Below are 17533 nucleotides of genomic sequence, written 5' to 3' on the forward strand. Positions count from 1 at the left end.
CTCGGTGACAATTAAACACGCAATGATCAGTGCCGTTTGTTTTACTCTGCTCATTTTGTGGGCTATGTAACACAACGCAACAAAATTTTTCAAAAATTTTTTCTTACGTCAGTTTTTGCATTGATTATGATTAAAGTTTACGGATTACAGAAAACACCACTAGTTCTTCTACAGTGTCAGTTTTAGTTAGATTCTAGAAGGCGCCAGAATGTTCTAGAAAGCATCAGGTCCTAAAAGGCACCGGAATATTCGGTGGCTGAAACCCGGTGCCAAAATTTGCTCATTTCAAGAATGTGGAATACTTTCATAAAAACAGACATATAGTATGAACTAACACCAAAAATGTGATCAAGGCAACAAAACTGAGTGGAAATGCAAAAAGATGGACATGATAGAATTTCTGTTATACCGTGAGGCTGACCTCACGGATACTGTTGAAGTTCAGAGGAATTCTATGACAGACTGACTTGTGTCAGAGGGATTCTCTGACAAAACATTTATTAATTCAGCAGACACTTTTCTCTAGTACAACTTATAGTCTTAAGGTTACAATTATTTACCCATTTATACAGCTGAGTAATTTTGGATAGGTGCCTTACTTAAGGACATTACAGCCAGAGGCAGAGATCAAACCTACAACTTTTGGATCCAAAGGCAGCTGCTTTAACCACTGTGCTACCAGCTGTTCTCGAAGAGCACATCTTGTATATTTATACGTGAAAGAGAAAACATGATGCATCTGCACACATGTGTACTTGGCTCCCATATGCAATGGATTGTGCTCCTTGAGGGCTGCTCTGGGAACCCCTCCAACTTTGTTAATGCAGGCCCACCGGACCACGGAGTGGCCGACCTTGACGGCAGAGGCGGGCTGGGAACGCGGGCGAGACGGCGGAAGAGGAACGAGCCGAGCTTCCCGACCGGGATCCGAGCCCAGGCTCGGCCCGGATCGCTCCGGGCCATTGGCCAAGCACCCTGCGCGAAGGAATTGTCCCGAGGGAGTGGCGCCGCTCCGGACGAATCGTGCCCGTGCAACACGTACCTCCTCCAGCAAGATGAATGCACCCTGTGTTATTTATGTAACCCACGGACAAAAACATTACGTTGTGCAAGAAGCACCTCAATTAGTCCGGCGACCGGACCGGCGAGCGTGCGCTTGCTTCGCCGTCACTCACTCGCCTTCGAGAAGAGGCCTTCCGAGATATTTATTGTGACCCCCTCCGCCACCCCTGCCCCTGTCCTCGTCCTCGTGAGAGGCGCAGTCCCCACCATGGGCGTTTGAAAAGGGTGATTGAAGTGCGTGGTAAGCCGCGTGCAGCTTTAAGCTGCTCTCTGCGCAGCACCGCTCCATTCAGATCCTCTTTGTAATGGGGAAGCGTGGGAGAAAAGTGGGTTTGGGGGCTGGGGTGGGGCAATCGATGTAAGTGCTTTTCACCCTTTAATGAGATTTGTTACCCGGGTTTCAATACATTTGCACATCGCACTTTCGTTATTGTAAGAAAAGCGTGTGTGTCTGTGTGTGTATGTGTTTTCTAAAAACTTTTGGTTATTTCTCAAGCCATTTCCTTTATGAGAACACCTCACTGTTTTTGTGGGTTTTTATAACCACAGCTGCCACTCTCTATTAAAAAAAAAAAAAGCATTTCGGATCCATTATTGTGTAATATATTATCCCATTATTTTAATACTGTTAAAATATTTTGAATGTTTTCATATAATTATTTTGCACCAAGCTTAAATAATATTAATCTTTGCTGAAAGGATTTAAGAGAATATAGTAATATTACATTAAAATGTGGATTCGGTGATTTAAAAATGCAGTGCAGTGGGTTGGACCAGCTCCTGCGCTCCGGTGGATCTGGGGTTCGAGTCCCGCTGGGGGTGCCTTGTGCTGGACTGGCGTCCCGTCCTGGGTGTGTCCCCTCCTCCTCCAGCCCTTCGCCCTTTGTTGCCGGGTTAGGCCCCTGCGACCCCGTATGGGACAAGCGGTTTCAGATGATGTGTGTGTACTCTCACCACCCAGTACTGAGTAGGTATAATGTGTGTGTTTTTACAGCTGTTGTTTAGCAGTCAAAAGATCCCACTATAAATGCAGCTCCTGCTTTAATACATTTGATCAAGGCACTTAGGTGGAACTCATGTGGTACAAATAGTGCTGTATAAAGGAGTAACTCTGTAAAACTGGAAATCTGTTATTTCAAGAGGCTTTGGATGAAGGAATCAGCCTTTAACAGTAATAAAATATTCACCACACTTAATAACACAAAGTCACCCATTGGCAGCCAGAGAGCATCAAAATTTATCTGCGCTGAATTGTACTTTAATATTGCAAAACTAGGGGGGTGCAGTGGCGCAGTGGGTTGGACCGCTGTCCGGTGGGTCTGGGGTTCGAGTCCCACTTGGGGTGCCTTGCGACGGAGTGGTGTCCCGTCCTGGGTGTGTCCCCTCCCCCTCCGGCCTTACGCCCTGTGTTGCCGCGTTGGCTCCGGTTCCCCGTGACCCCGTATGGGACAAGCGGTTCTGAAAATGTGTGTGTGTGTATTGCAAAACTACAGTATTTGTCACATTCCACAAATTCACAGCACTGTGTAACTATATTTTTCACAGCTGTAAAGTATTATCTGCTCAATATTTGAGTGTAATGATTTCTGGGTGAAATGGCGACATTGTTTCATGGCATTAAAATGTGCACTGAATAATATATAAAAGTTGCCGTGACTTGCTCCTCAAATGCAGATAAATATGAGGAATTTACAGCAAATAGGAATACAGTAGTACTGGATGCCCAAATACTGTACATGTATAAAAAATAGAAGGTATTACATTTATTCATCCATACATCAGTGGAACATTTTCTCTGTGTCACTTACACACTATGGGTAAACCTGAACAGCATGTCTTTGGAGTGTGGGAGGAAACCAGAGCACTCAGAGGAAACCCACACAGACAGAACATGAAAACTCCACACAGACTGCGCAGGGATTGAATCCACATCCTTCCACACCACTCAGACGCTGAGACAGCAGTGCTACTTGCTGCGCCACCATACATTTCTTCACACATCACTTTATGATTTAACAGAACATGTTTGTAATGTATATTTATTTCTTTTGAATGTGTGAAAATTGTTATATTCTGTGTTACAGGGGTTGTGAAACAATACAGCAAGCACCCTACTCTATATCATGGGAGCAGAGCTGTTAGAAGTGCTGCCTTTAGACCAGAAGGTTGCAGGTTCGAGTCCGCCCCTCCCTATGTAGTACCCCTAAGCAAGGTATTTATGCTAAGTTGTTCCAGTAAAAAAAAATAAAAATTCCCAGCTGTATAAATGGGTAAGTAATTTTAAGTAACTTAACATTGTAAGTCGCTTTGAAGAGAACCGTCAGCTAAATGAATAAATGTAATTCAAACTTATCAATTTATTCAGCTGCCTTCAGCGTGGCATTCAGACAGTGCCACCTGCTGGACGGTCGGAGATGTTCCTCGTCATTTACGTTTTCATTTACTTATTTAGCAGACACTTCTCCAAAGCCACTTCCAATGAACTCTAGGCAGTGTTATCAGCCCACACACCTTATTCACCAAGGTAACTTACACTGCTAGATACACTACTTACACTGGGTCACTCATCCATACATCAGTGGAACACACTCTCTCTCACTCTGTCACTCACACACTATGGGTGAACCTGAACAGCATGGCTTTCAAGTGTGGGAGGAAACCAGAGCACCCGGAAGAAACCCACACAGACACGGGGAGAAACCCACGTCCTCTCGCACCACCCAGGCGCTGTGAGACAGCTTCTGGTGCGCCCACCCGACCTGTACAACCGGTGAAACAGTCATAAACATATATTCAATGAGCGCACACTAGCGTCGTCAATCAGCCTTTTATAATTTCAAATTTGTATTTCACCGAATCATGATTGGTACTCAAAAAAAGACTAGAGAAAATTGAGATTTTTTTAGGGAAAGAAAACTACGCATTTTAAATATTTGCCATCGAGATACTTCAGTACATCTGGCTCAAAATTTCAGACTTATCACGTCAATATTTTTCCGACCTCGACGCTCGAGGTGAAAGGCTAGCGGCGCGAGAGCGCGGCGATATGCGCGCATGCGCAGTGCGCGTGCCCACCGCAGAGTGTAGGCGCACGAAGATGGCGGCCGTTGTTGAGAATGTAGTCAAACTGTGAGTGCTTCTTTTTTCCTCGTTTTTACACACGCCACTTCGCTGTTACTGAAAGAACATTGACGTCGGTGGACTTAAATAGGTGCTTAACGTTGTAAATTCTGCGGAAGTCGTGAAGAAGGGCGTGGTACGTGGTTTTGAGGAGGCCGGGAAGCCCGACTAGCCCGTTAGCTCGGTTGCTAACTGCTTTTCTCTTCACTTCATTGTTCGAAGGGACACGCAAAGTTTAGTTGGCGGAGCGCTCGCGCGCCGCCCGGACACCGGGTTCCGTAAAGACACCGGAAACGTCCGCTTCTGCGCTGGAGCCGCAGCCTTTCTCCTTGCTGCTATCGTCCTGTTTTCACACGGATTGGCGGTTCCGTAGTTTCCTAGCCGAGCTGTCCGGATACAGACACAGTACTGTACACGCAGCGTTCCATGAAGCAGAAGTTGGGTGGTGGGAATGGGATAGCTAATTGCTAACGGAGCCGTTCAGCCGCGCTCGCTCCCTCCCTCCCGTCCTGCTGCGCTTCTTTGGGGATTTAGGAAGAAGCGGATTGGCGGCGTGTCGCCTTTATCCGGCGACCCGGGGGTGACTGAGGGCGCCTCTGCGGCTCTTCTGGAGGGTATAATAATCATCATGACATGTGGCCGGGTGTTATCCGCTGTGAACTTGACTTGCTAAACTTCGCCCATAGAATACATTGAATGAAATGAACACTTGTTAAATCGGAACAACATTGTTGTTCTAGCAGGTGGCATAGTGTTAGTGTCTGATGGTCACTGGTTCTTCTAGTCCCATTCCTGTTGTTCTCTTGTCATTCTGTATTTACCCTGCTATATATACCGTTTGAGATTTAGTCAGAGACAGTCGGTCTTCTCTCTCAGAAATCTGGACGGGTATGTACTATGTCTCATAAGAAGGACAGCAGTCATTGTTTTGGATATATTTCCCCAGGTGTCTTATTTAGCAGATAGGTATGTCCACTGTTGGATAATCAATATTTTACCCGTTTTTATAGTAGGATATTCTTATGTATCAGTTCAGGTTAAGTATCTTCATCAAGGTACTAGAGGAGAAGTAACCATCAACCTTATTGTTTTAATGGGACAACATTAAATTGCTCACTACTTACTGGCCTTGTTTAAATTTAGTTTTGTTTAAAATGCCATGTAATTAAAGTGTAAATGTGAAATGATATTTTAGGGTCTTTGGGCTAAATATAGCAAGGCTCCTGATTGGCTGGCTGTTTTAAGTGAAAATAAAAGGAGTCTCAGCTGTTGATGAATGCCTTACCTAGTTAACTGCACAGTTCTTGATACTGTTCTGCTGTGGAGAATACAGGCATTGACATTATTTTCCACCTGGTAGAAATGACTGTATATCTCTTGTTCAATGAGATCCTTCAGAATAAACAAGAATTCTGGCAACAAATTCATTGTAAATGTTGCTGCGGAGGCTTTGATTCTGGTATACCTTTAAATTCTCAGATTTTCACAGGTTTGCGTCTTTTAAATTGGGTGTAGTTGGGTTGCTCATAGTTTGACAAGTTACAGATGAGGCTTACTCTTTGGGGAAAAGAAGGGCATCTGGTAGTGTAGTGGTTAGAGTGACTGCCTTTGGAACCAAAGGTTGCAGGATTGAATCTCACCTCCAGCTCTAGTACCTTTTGAGGAAAGTATTTTTTTTTTTTTTTCAATTACTCCAGTAAAATTACCCAGCTGTAAAAATGGGTAAATACTTCAAATTATCTTAACATTGTAAGTTGCTTTGCAGAAAAGTGTCATGAATTTCTTGCTTATGTGAATCCCCTGGTGTGTTAACATTTTTGGCTCTCTTTATTCCAATCTGTGCATGCATCTGTACTTATGTGTTTGTGTATGCATGGGAGCACAGGCTAGGGGAGCAGTATTATAGGGATGCTATGGAGCAGTGCCACAACTACAATGCACGACTCTGTGCTGAGAGGAGCGTCCGCATGCCTTTTTTGGATTCCCAGACTGGAGTCGCACAGAGCAACTGCTACATTTGGATGGAGAAGAGACACAGGGGCCCAGGTGTGATGGACACCACTTCCATGCGCGCACACACACACACACACACACACACACACACACACACACACACACACACAGAACATATACATACACTGGCTCGACTGTTGTTTAGTATGAGATTGAGAATATGGTGTCAGCTGTTGAGGCTTTTCAGTGATTTATGCTTTGTTTCTGCCATTTAACCTCAAATTATGGTAGGTATTTGTGAATAAAGCATATGGAACTGTTTGGTCTTTTCACATTTGTGGATATTTTATATGCTGTAGCAATACGTACGTTATGTAATTATTTTTTTTGTGGACATCTTTAAAGGAGTTTGCATACTTATACTGTAAATTCATGCTTTATATATACGGCTAGTATGTGCATATGTACTGGTGCCATATATACATAATTGGTATGTTTAATGTGATTACACACACAGATCTTGTACCAGCATTTTAACAATTTCTGTTGATTTGACTTTTGTACTGCCAACTGAATGCTCAGCAATACATTTGTTCTTCAGGCATGGCCCCTGGACAGCTGTACACATACCCTGCACGCAGGTGGCGGAAGAAACGTAGAGCACACCCTCCCGAAGACCCTCGCCTCTCGTTTCCTCCGCTGAAGTCAGGTATTCCTCAGTTTATGGCTGTATCTATGTGACTGTTTTTTTGACTAGTGGAAATGTATATCTGTTGTGTTCTACCTGCTGCTGCAGAGCTGGACTTGGGCCTGAAGAAGGACTCTCTAGGCCCCACAGATGGTAGCAGCCTTGAGGCTCTACTGAAGGGAGAACCCCTGGATAAACGTACTGTCCCAGAACTCCGGGGTCCTGAGGAGGACCCGCTTCTGGCTGAGCTCACTGGGGGAGGCCTGAACCCTGCCACACGTGTCAGGAAGGTACGTGTGACCTCGTTGTCGGTAAACTCCGAGTGTTCACCAGATGCCAAGAACATCCTGTCTTCTTGGCAAAGAAGACAAGCCATGGTGAAATGTGAGGTATTTAATGGATTTCGACCTGTTATTGATGTTTGTGACACACCTTGTGACTTACACCTGAACTGTTCTCTTCCCTTAACCAAGGAAAGAGCAGTTTGCCTAAAGAAGTAGAGACTTTCATGCTTCTTGCTCACTTTTTGTTTTGATAAATGTCTTGAATGTATTGCTTTGAGAACTTTTATTTTGGTTTTAGTGGTTCACAGATCTACAGACTAATGTAATTATTAGGAAGTGAATCTCATCTATAAATGGCTGAAATAAAACTACAACAATGAAATCTATTGGAATTGACCCAAATTGAATGGCTTTGACAATGTGGGGTGGTGCATTTTGTAAATGTTTAATAGTAATAAGCAAACCTAAAGCTGATTTTCTTCCCTGAAACATTCTGTCCCAACTGTGTACAGAGAATATTGGAGCCTGATGACTTTTTGGATGACCTAGATGATGAGGACTATGAGGAAGATACTCCCAAAAGAAGAGGGAAAGGAAAAGGAAAGGTGAGTATGCATGGATGGAAGAGGTTATAGACATTTATGAATTTTGAGCTGTTTGTTTTTGTTGTTTGCTAAATGAGTTTTCACAGCTCTGTGACACTGAAATATGCACGAGACTGGCTACATCTGGCATTAATAAGGCCATAGTAAGTCAAATTACCCTAATTTAAGTATGTGTTCATGATTGCCTCAGGAGCTAAGGCATGTTTGGAATGAATCATTCATGTATAATGAAAGGAATTGCGATCTTTTTTTTTTTTTTTTCCTTTTCCAAATCCATGTGCGAACTGTCTAAGATGAGAGAACTCCCACTTTACGGTTAATCAGAAGAGTTTTTTGTTTGATTATATTATCTCAATGAACTGACAGTGACACAGCAGAGAAGGGTGTGGAATAATATTGAGGGTAATTGTGTCATACTGATGTAATTTCTTCCAGGGTCGTGGAGTTAGCAGTGCTCGAAAGAAGCTGGATGCTGCAGCAGCGCTGGAAGACAGGGACAAGCCATATGCCTGCGACAGTGAGTGACACAATGGGAGCATCTTGGCCTCCCAGGGGGTCCGTGTGGCAGTGACTGGGGGGGAACAACATCTTCTCTGGAAGTCACAAAGGGCCTAAGAATTGGACAGTACTGCACAACCAGAGAGCTATTTGTTGGCATGTGCCTTTTGTCCATTTCTAGCAGGCTGCTCCTGTCAGTCTGTGTGACTGTCTGTGTCCAGATCAGGGACGCTGGCCATGTGCTGCCACTTGACATGCCTATTTGGAAACATCCTCTTGCTTAATTGGCTTTTGTTGTTAGTGGTTACATTAAGCCAGTCTAATTCAGTTCATGTGTGAATGACTGAGTGAATTGCAGTGTAGTACAAATGCATCATTTAAGGCTTGTATAAATCTGTAGGTGGTGGTGAGAGATGTTTGTCTGTGATGCTTGCTACCACCTTTAAGAGGGAATTGTCTCATGCAGCTCATCTGAAGGTTTAGTATTTGCTAGTGCATGTCTGTTTAATGATTGAGCCCTGCATGGGCAAGCTCTGTAGGGGAACCAGCCATCACAGGCTAAGGGAAGTAGGTAACATAGAGGACATGGAACTGTCTTGCATTCAGAAGTCCATTGGGGTCATGATGATTTTCCCTAGAGAGGGATATAAGCCTTTTTTTTTTTTTTTTTTTTTTCCTCTCTTTTCTTCCCCAGTGAAAGTGTGTATTGGTGTGAGTAAATGAGTAAATGTAACTACTTGACGGACATAATTTAGGGCTTACATATTCTTTTGTGCTTGTTTTGCTGTTTCACATGATTATCAGAGAAACCTTTTTGGATGTTGTATTAGCTGGAGGTGTCTTTCATTTTTGGACAATCCCTGGTGAAATTCCTTCTAATTTTGACAGTGCTTTCCCTCTGCTGAGCAGATTTAAATGAATAGGCAGAGAGATCAGTTTTTTTTTTTTTTTTATTAAAAAAGATGATTCCCCCCCACCTTTGAGCCAAAAGTACAGTTAGGGAATTTCTTAATCCTTAATTTAATTCTCTGATTCTGTGAGCACAGTTCTCTGAGTCTTTCTGTCTCTGCCCTCTCTCTCTTTCTCTCTTTTTCTCTCTTTCAGACACTTTCAAACAAAAGCATATTTCAAAACCTTCTGAACGAGGTATATTTCTCTCTCATTCCCTTTATTCTGCCTCTTGTCTGCTCATTGCTTGTGAGTTTTTTGTCTGTGAATGTGTGCATTAACATGCTGAGCAGGTTTTATGGTTTTGTGTAGATTTAGTCTGCTGGATGAACAACAATGCTGCTTCCTCCCCCTCCTGCAACTTTCTTTGGATCTGAAATTTAGATTTTGTACAGTTTAAAGATGAAATAGAATTTTTGTTGTGCGTGTGACCTATTTCAAAAACAATAACAAATGTTTGTGTTATACTTCTCTAAGTCTTGGAAAATGAACTGGCTTTCAAAAGTTAAATTGAAAGCATGAGGTGTAAACCATTAATTCAGGTGTAGACAGTCCTCTCAAAGCTCAGTATTTGTGTTAACGTTGCATCGTAGTCTAATGTAAAGTAAAATCAAATGTGTATACTGGTTTTGCAAAACTTTTAATTTCAGTAAGTATTACTGCTTCTTTATACCTGAGTTTATATACATGAGCAGTGATGAAGATACATTTCCAATTGTATGGAATTTTAGAACTGATTAATGCAAGTTATTCATGTTTCATTATTGTAGTTTTATGTGCCATTAGTGTGGGACATATAACACTTGATTGATCAGACCAAAAAAAGTTCCCCTTTGTGGTGGGAGATGTTATAAAAGGACACTTGCACAGTAGCCGGCTTCTTCATTTGATAACCATACAGATGCGTGTTGGAGGCACTGACATTGACTGGTACATAAAATACCCAGATTTATCCAGGTTCAATACATTTTGAATGCACCTTACAACCATTCTCAGCTCCTTCTCAAGTCATACAGTACTTGTTTCCAAACTAACCAAAAAATGGTTCTGTAAACATTTGTAAAATATAAGTGTACCTTAGGCAACATTTAGAGCTATATAGCAAGAAGGTAGCTGAGCAGAATGTGCACTTCCCACCTAAATGTCTTGCTTTTGCATAGATGCTTTTTTGCTTTCATCACATTCATTCAGGCAGAACCAAGTTCATATAACATGCTAATTTTTCTTCTAATGAAGGTATGACAGTATGTTGTATGAATATTTGGACCATCTGCCATTTCTCAAAACTGTCCTTAAAATTCCAGTTTCTACCTTTCTGTGTGATGATTTCCAGTTTTGTCTTGTCTCCTAATTTGGTGTTGATCCCATGCTCATTTGCACTTCTTTGCCTTCCAAAGATCATCCATGCCGTCTTGTCTTCCTCATCTCAGCCCTTTGACTTCTGAGTGAAATAGAGGTTATGCTTTTGTTTTGACCCATTTTGAGGACACAGCTTCACAGATCAGGGGTCAAGGGTGGTGGCATCGGTAGAGGGATGGGGGACCGTTTAACTGAAGGTTTACTAGCAGAATGCTGCACGATTTCCATTAACTAGTTTCCTAACCTGAGGATGGGATACATTTATTGCAGAGGGCATGTTACTCCTCCAGCTTTTGTATACATGATCATAAGTTAGGATGGGTGGGTCTGACGTTTTTGCTTGTCATTTTATGAGTGACCTTACGGAAGCCTTTGAGTTGCACTGGAGTAAGAAAATCAATGTGACCTTGAACGCTCTGTGACCATTTGTCCATCTGAGGGAAAATTAAGTAGATTCTTTAAGACACACAGTTTGTGCTCAGTTTCTGTACATTGTTATATTGACTTAAGACTTGTTACTCAACATATCCACAATTTATTTACAACATTATTTCTTATCGAATTCAGTAAATATTGGTTAGTGTCCATGACTAGATATTAAGGAATTGCAGAAATCTTAAGATTGGCTGCACGTTCAGTGTCTGTATAGAGTTTAGGAAAGATCTCATTGACAAAAGCTGATATTAGACCTGCAGATAGTTTTGTGCTAAGGGTTTTTTTCTTAATTGGGTAGAGTAAAATTAAATGGCAATACTGTGGTGACTTGGTGCATGCACAGCTGTATTTGTGACAAAGCAGCATTAATTCCCTAAGCGTCTGATGTGCATGGTTTTGGTTTTTGTCAGTTTGTGGGAAGCGCTACAAGAACCGGCCAGGCCTGAGTTATCACTACACACACTCTCACCTTGCGGATGAGGAGGGCGAGGACAAGGAGGAGACTGAGCTTCATGACCCAGCTCCGCCTCAGGTGGAGGAACCCAAAAGTGAGTGAGCTTTGCTGATATCCACAAGGGCATTGTTAGCATTCATTAACTGAATACCTTTGTGTTGTCGTTGGTTCACTTTGTAAGTAATTATTTTATTGGACTGCACAAAACTTTGTTTGGTAGGCTTAAATCAAATTTCTTGAAATTATACAAGAAAAAGGAACGTAATCAGCATTTTAAACGTCATACTTTGCTGGCTGCTTCAGAAATATCTCCGTATCCCTAAAATTATTATATAGTATGTAAAGAATTTTGGTAGATGGTAGGTTTTTATTGCCTGGTAATGAATTATAGTTTGCATGCTTTAACAAAAGGGGTTTACTGTGTGTGTTTGTGTGTGTATAATATACACATAAACCAAGATAACTTAAGACCCTGTAAGTGACAGCCCTAAAAACGGAGAAGTCTGTTACATTATGTGGAACTGAAATGATTCCCGCTATTAGCACCCAAGAAGGGACCGGATGGCCTGGCGCTACCCAATAATTACTGCGACTTCTGCCTGGGTGATTCAAAGATCAACCACAAGACAGGCCAGTCAGAGGAGCTTGTGTCATGTTCTGACTGTGGGCGTTCAGGTACGTTGCTGAAACCCTCTTTTCTAGGCAACATATGTAATATGTTGGACCACTCAGACCACTTCCAGCCACTTATTTTTCCTTGTTGCGTTTTGCTGTAACTTGTGTTTTCTCCCCCCCATCTCTCTCTCTACTTTCATCTGCTACATCGAATCTCAGTAATGTAGACAATCAGTTGGCCTGCCAGAAGAGAAATCACACCAGAGTGTGCTAGGGTTCATCTTCCTTCAGCCTCACTGCTTTCTTCTTCACCCAGGTCACCCATCCTGTCTGCAGTTCACCCCGGTTATGATGGCCGCGGTGAAAACCTATCGCTGGCAGTGTATTGAGTGCAAGTGCTGCAACATGTGCGGGACTTCGGAGAATGATGTTAGTGCACACCCTCCTCCAGCATAAAAAAATATAACCTTTACAGTGTGAAAAAGAGCCTTTAGCAATGGACAAAAATATGAAATGCTGTGTTGTCTTTGCAAGCTTCACTTCTATATCAAAAACAACAAAAAGGACCCAAACAAGTACCTATGTTGCTTGTTTTCTGAATGTGTTCAGTATTTGTTGGAACAAAATATTGTGCTTATAAATATTGTCTTAGAAATACTTTCTTGGCCTTGACCTCAGCTGACTTTGAGTTTTCTGAATGAGAATGTATTCTTCGCTGCGGAAGCAAGTTAGTAGCTTTTAGGCTAATTTTTTCTGTGGCTCTGTGCAGGACCAGCTGCTCTTCTGTGATGATTGTGATAGAGGTTACCACATGTACTGTCTCAGCCCCCCAATGGCTGAACCCCCAGAAGGTAAAGTGCATATTGCATTGCTTTTGATTGCATACGAGATGTTTGTTTATAACTGGTAGCCATAGACTTGTTTTCTCGTACCGCTTTGACTTGACAACTTTGGAGTGCATGTATTTTTCATTTGCCTGTGTTGTAAGAGCAGATTCAGAAGAAGCTCTTTGCCCATTTAGTTTTCATTTTAATACTGCATTGGGAGACCAGTAAACTATTGTTTTAATTGTAGCTGCAACATGTGTGATTCTGTTATGACAAACATTTTGCCTTTGGCTCTTCAGTAGGTAGCTGTGGTTTTTAGGATCAGTACTGTTGTGTCTGTTATACTTCTAAGAGAAACCTTTTTCTCTCCTATCCCATAGGAAGCTGGAGTTGCCATTTATGTCTGGACCTGTTGAAGGACAAGGCCTCTATATACCAGAACCAGAATGCTCCCCCATCATGATGGGTTCTTCCACTTAAGACCCTACAATAATTCCTTCTCCAGGCTCTCTCCCCAGTTTTTTTTTTTTTCCAACATGAGACCCTTCACCCATACCCCACTCAGCCCTTCACAAGAGGTAGAATAATGGAGGCCTAGTGGTATGTTGGGAACCTCTGAAAAGGAAGCCAACTTGCCCTTGTCCCATCCATCCTCAGCCATGTGCTGCCTCCTTTCTGGTTCGTTCCCACTATGACTGTTACAATATTTGAAATCCACAGCCTTTTCAACAGTTAGCTAGTCTAACAAGTAACCCTTAAGTGTACTGTTTAACTCTTTTTCTTTTTTTTTTTTTGTTTATATAATTACTTTATGAAATATCTGTCCAGTGGTTGCTTCACTAAAGTTTTTTTTTTTTTTTTTTTTCTCCCCTCTTCTCCTTCCCCGTTGTGTTGGATCTATACACGATGTGGCAATGCGTGTATGTGCATTTAATGCAAACCTTCTTTGGCTATACAGATCCGTCCATTTAGAGTAAATAAGAGGATTACAAGGTCTACACCTGCAACAGTTGTGAGCCAAACTAAGTGATTATAAAGGAAAATTTAGCTTTTTGCTAATTTCCAAAAGACACTTTGCTTCAGACAGCAGGTGTTGTTTGTAGAGGAGAAATAGCATGCCGGTTCTTGTTCATAATAAGCAGCGGTAGATGTTTTGTATTTATATACATGTGTAGCATTTAAAGGTGTGGAACTATTTAAAATCTGGAAGAACATAATTTGTTGGTTGTATTTGTCTGTTCCTTGGCTCAATTTACAAAGGAGAAATCAGGTTTCACACCACAGAGATTGAAGTGACCAGGAAAATTCACAGAGGAGGTGACTTGTATGATCTACATGACTTCTGTTCATTTGTCATGGTTTCCTGTCTTGCATTTCCCACTACCTAGTTACAGGTAAAATGCAGATAGATTGTATTGGAAAGACCTCCTCAGATTCAAATACACATCCCAAGTGTGTGTTAGTAACACTTAATATGAAAATGAGTCTTTCAGATTAGACATTATGATAGAAGGCTCCCATTTCTCAGAAGACTGTTCATACCCTCTATTAGGACTTCTTTTCAGAAGTTCAGTTGATGAAAGGATGTTAGAGAGCTTTCCTGACTTGTTTTCTAGAAACGAGCTATGCAAGTTCATTGTGGGAAACCATACAGTTTCCAGGAATTGGTTGTAATTAAATTTTGGATGAGTAGCATCTTCCACCTGAAAGCAGTGGAGTTATAGTTCCGGTAGTTTTCATTATCTGTGTAACTTGCCGCACAGTTTTTAATCTAATAAATACTTTCTTGCAAGTTGAATCTTTAGTCCACATATAAAATGTAGGGATGGAAAAAGAATGAAAGGACAGCATATCCTGAATGCTTGAATTTTTCATAAAGATTTTACTGTTTGTACTTGAGAAGCAGAGTAGTTTCAACTGTATTGTCTCTCTACGTAGCGCCAGCAGAGGTCAGTGTTGAACTGGAATTGCTGTCCTGAATCTGAATATTAATTTATTGGTCCTCAGATTCCATAGCAATTTGTTTTAGACGGCGCCCCCTGATTTTTATTTTTTCCTTTTATCTTACCCTCAAAAACAATGTAACAAAGTTTGAGCTAAACAGGAGCACTTACTGAAAATCTGAGTAATTACGCTTGTTTTCAAGTACCATCTAAATGTGCTTTTGTTGTGATGACAATGGACCGTTTTTATTGTAGATATTGTAGATTCCTCCTTAAACTTCAGGTATGAGCTATTACTTTTAATGGCAAGAACTTGTCCTTAAAACATCTGAATATTTAGAGATGACAACTCTATATACTGTATATATAGAGATTTAACTTCTAGACAAGGAAAATTTATTTTATAGCCACGTTCTTGATATTGAGTTACACGTTTTAGTTAACTCTTTTAGTTACCAAATTGACTCTTCTGAACCTATTGGTGTACATACAACATATACATACTGTATATTTCAGACCTTGTGGCTGGTCAACAATGGCATTCTCAAGGAGATTTTGCAATATGGATGCTCAGCTGAGAATCACTAAACGTGTTCTATGAGTGAATGAATGTTGAAAGTAAAGATTTCCCCTTGTGTAAACTGGTGTCATTTTCTGCAAGCAAGTAACCTGGAGAGCTTCTATAAAAATGGATTTCTAACAGTTTTATCCCCAGTAATAACAGTATTTCCAGAAGCCTTTGTCTAATGACAGCACAAGGCACCACTGACTTTTTATATAGTTTATGGTAACCAAGTGCATGCACTTTTGCACACATACAGACACGTCATTATGCTCTTCAGTTGTATGATGTACATATATGTATGGTTGGGATATTGAAGGTTTTGGGAAAATTTCAGATTAATTTAGTTGATTGTTTTATCTAACCATTATTTCCTTAAGCATTACAAAAGTATAACCTTGTTTTTCTATTTTTGTTAGAAACAGTTGAACATTGTTTTGGTGTTTAAACTTTTCATGTCTAGATTAATTTTTAAGGAGTTGTTGGGTTTTGGGATGTTACTTTTGTGTTACAAGGTTTGTGGGGGTTTTTCTTTTTTTTTTTTTTCTTTTTTAAAGAAAATAAATATTCGGCACTAACTCTCACGTTCATTTTGGAATTATGACAGTTAGGATTCAGTAAAAGAAATTAATGCAAAATTTTTTCCAGTTGCATTTTTTAACACTTTTTTCCATGGATTTTACATTATTCATTTAGCTGATGCTTTTGTTCAAAGTGACTTACAATGTTAAGCTCCTTACAGTTATTTACCCACTTATACAGCTGGGTAATTTTACTGGAAAAAATTTAGGGTAAGTTCCTTGCTCAAGAGTACCTCAGCTGGAGGTGAGAATCAAACCAGTGACCTTTAGGTCCAAAGGCAGCAACTCTAACCACTGTACTACCAGCTGTCCCTAGCATATCAAAAAGAATCTCATTTTAAAAATTATGTAAATCCTGAAGTGTTTGTTACAGTAGCTAGTAAAATATTGAAATATGCTGTATGGCATAAGTACTCCAGCACTCAGGAGTAGAGTAGGAGGTGAATTTGTTGTGGTATTCAGTATTGATACAACTCTACTACAGAAATTAAAACACATGATTTTACAAAAGTAGGTTGTGCTTGACCTGTAAAAAGTACATTGTTTAAATAATCAGAACAAACATCAACATACAGATGACTCAATTTATAGTGCTGCTCAGTTCTAATAAACACTGCATAAACAAAAGGCATTTCTTGATGGCTGTAACTGCTCTGCAGATGTTCAATGGTTACAGTGAAAAAGAGGTTTGCTTTGTGCAAAAACAAATGAAATGGTGTGCTTTAGCCAAGATTTTTTTCTAAGTCTGACTCTTTACCCACCATGCTGCCACTGAGGTATTTTAACAATTCTAGACTATTCTGTAGCTAGTTACAGCAACAGACATCCAGAATTGCTACCTCATTCTTCTGAAATTTTGCAGACTTGTTCTGCGGGTCTGTTGATAATAGCAAATAGTAACACTCCAAGTCTGGCTGCTGGAAGATGACTGTTTATAGAGACATCCTGGTTGTACATCCCTCTTCTCCTATATTCTTAATAACCAGTCACATCTCAATTCTCATACTCTGCAATGGAATTGCAGCCCATCTGGGGTGTACCACACCTAGCCTAGCACCATCTGCTTCTCCAGACTACTACGATCCTTAATTAGGCCATGTGTTTATCAAGACCGGGTGAATGTAGTTTTCACTCTGCAAGAGGGTACCCACCCTCTAGATCTGGTATCCTAGTGGTGAAGGTCTGCACTCAAGTTTTAGAGTATGATTATCAGCATATACAGTATGCCTTATACAAGTACACAGGACTTTATTACTTTAATAAAGGCAGGATTACAAGATTATCGTTTGCCAAAATATCTTCATTAACATTTAGGATGTATTGGTTTTATCAATGCAGTATTTTATGAATATTACCTGCGCATAACATAATGCTTAGTCCCAAGGGAATAAATGCAGAAAAAAAAATCCTTTAAGAGTAGCCATAAAATACATGTATTCTTTTTTCTGGTTACAAGTGCTGAACCTTTTTTGCGTATAACAGAAAAATATACACACATGTCCTGTGAACATAACATTTTGACAAAATGGTCAGATAAATGCATAATGGCTGTATTCCCTCAGCAGTTTCGCATGGATACAGATACCACTCTTCGTTCTG

At 40.8% G+C, this 17533-nt stretch overlaps 1 protein-coding gene across 3 annotated transcripts; it reads left to right on the top strand.

Annotated features, from left to right (window-relative positions):
* Positions 1-4135: 4135 nt before the first annotated feature.
* Positions 4136-15899, top strand: LOC108934426 (zinc finger protein ubi-d4-like). Of its 3 annotated transcripts, XM_018752234.2 has the most exons (12): positions 4136-4191; positions 6068-6228; positions 6737-6844; positions 6932-7113; positions 7620-7712; positions 8148-8229; positions 9315-9356; positions 11363-11500; positions 11950-12081; positions 12338-12450; positions 12791-12872; positions 13229-15899. In XM_018752234.2, exons 1-12 carry the CDS (start codon positions 4160-4162, stop codon positions 13309-13311), a joined length of 1248 nt encoding a protein of 415 aa, XP_018607750.1. In that variant the 5' UTR covers positions 4136-4159; the 3' UTR covers positions 13312-15899. The 3 variants fall into 3 exon arrangements, with proteins under 3 accessions (XP_018607750.1, XP_018607748.1, XP_018607749.1); XM_018752232.2 differs by lacking the exon at positions 9315-9356; XM_018752233.2 differs by lacking the exon at positions 9315-9356 and having other exon boundaries at positions 6171-6228.
* Positions 15900-17533: the final 1634 nt, after the last annotated feature.

Source organism: Scleropages formosus, chromosome 4 (genome assembly GCF_900964775.1).
Source record: "Scleropages formosus chromosome 4, fSclFor1.1, whole genome shotgun sequence".
Classification (NCBI taxonomy): domain Eukaryota; kingdom Metazoa; phylum Chordata; class Actinopteri; order Osteoglossiformes; family Osteoglossidae; genus Scleropages; species Scleropages formosus.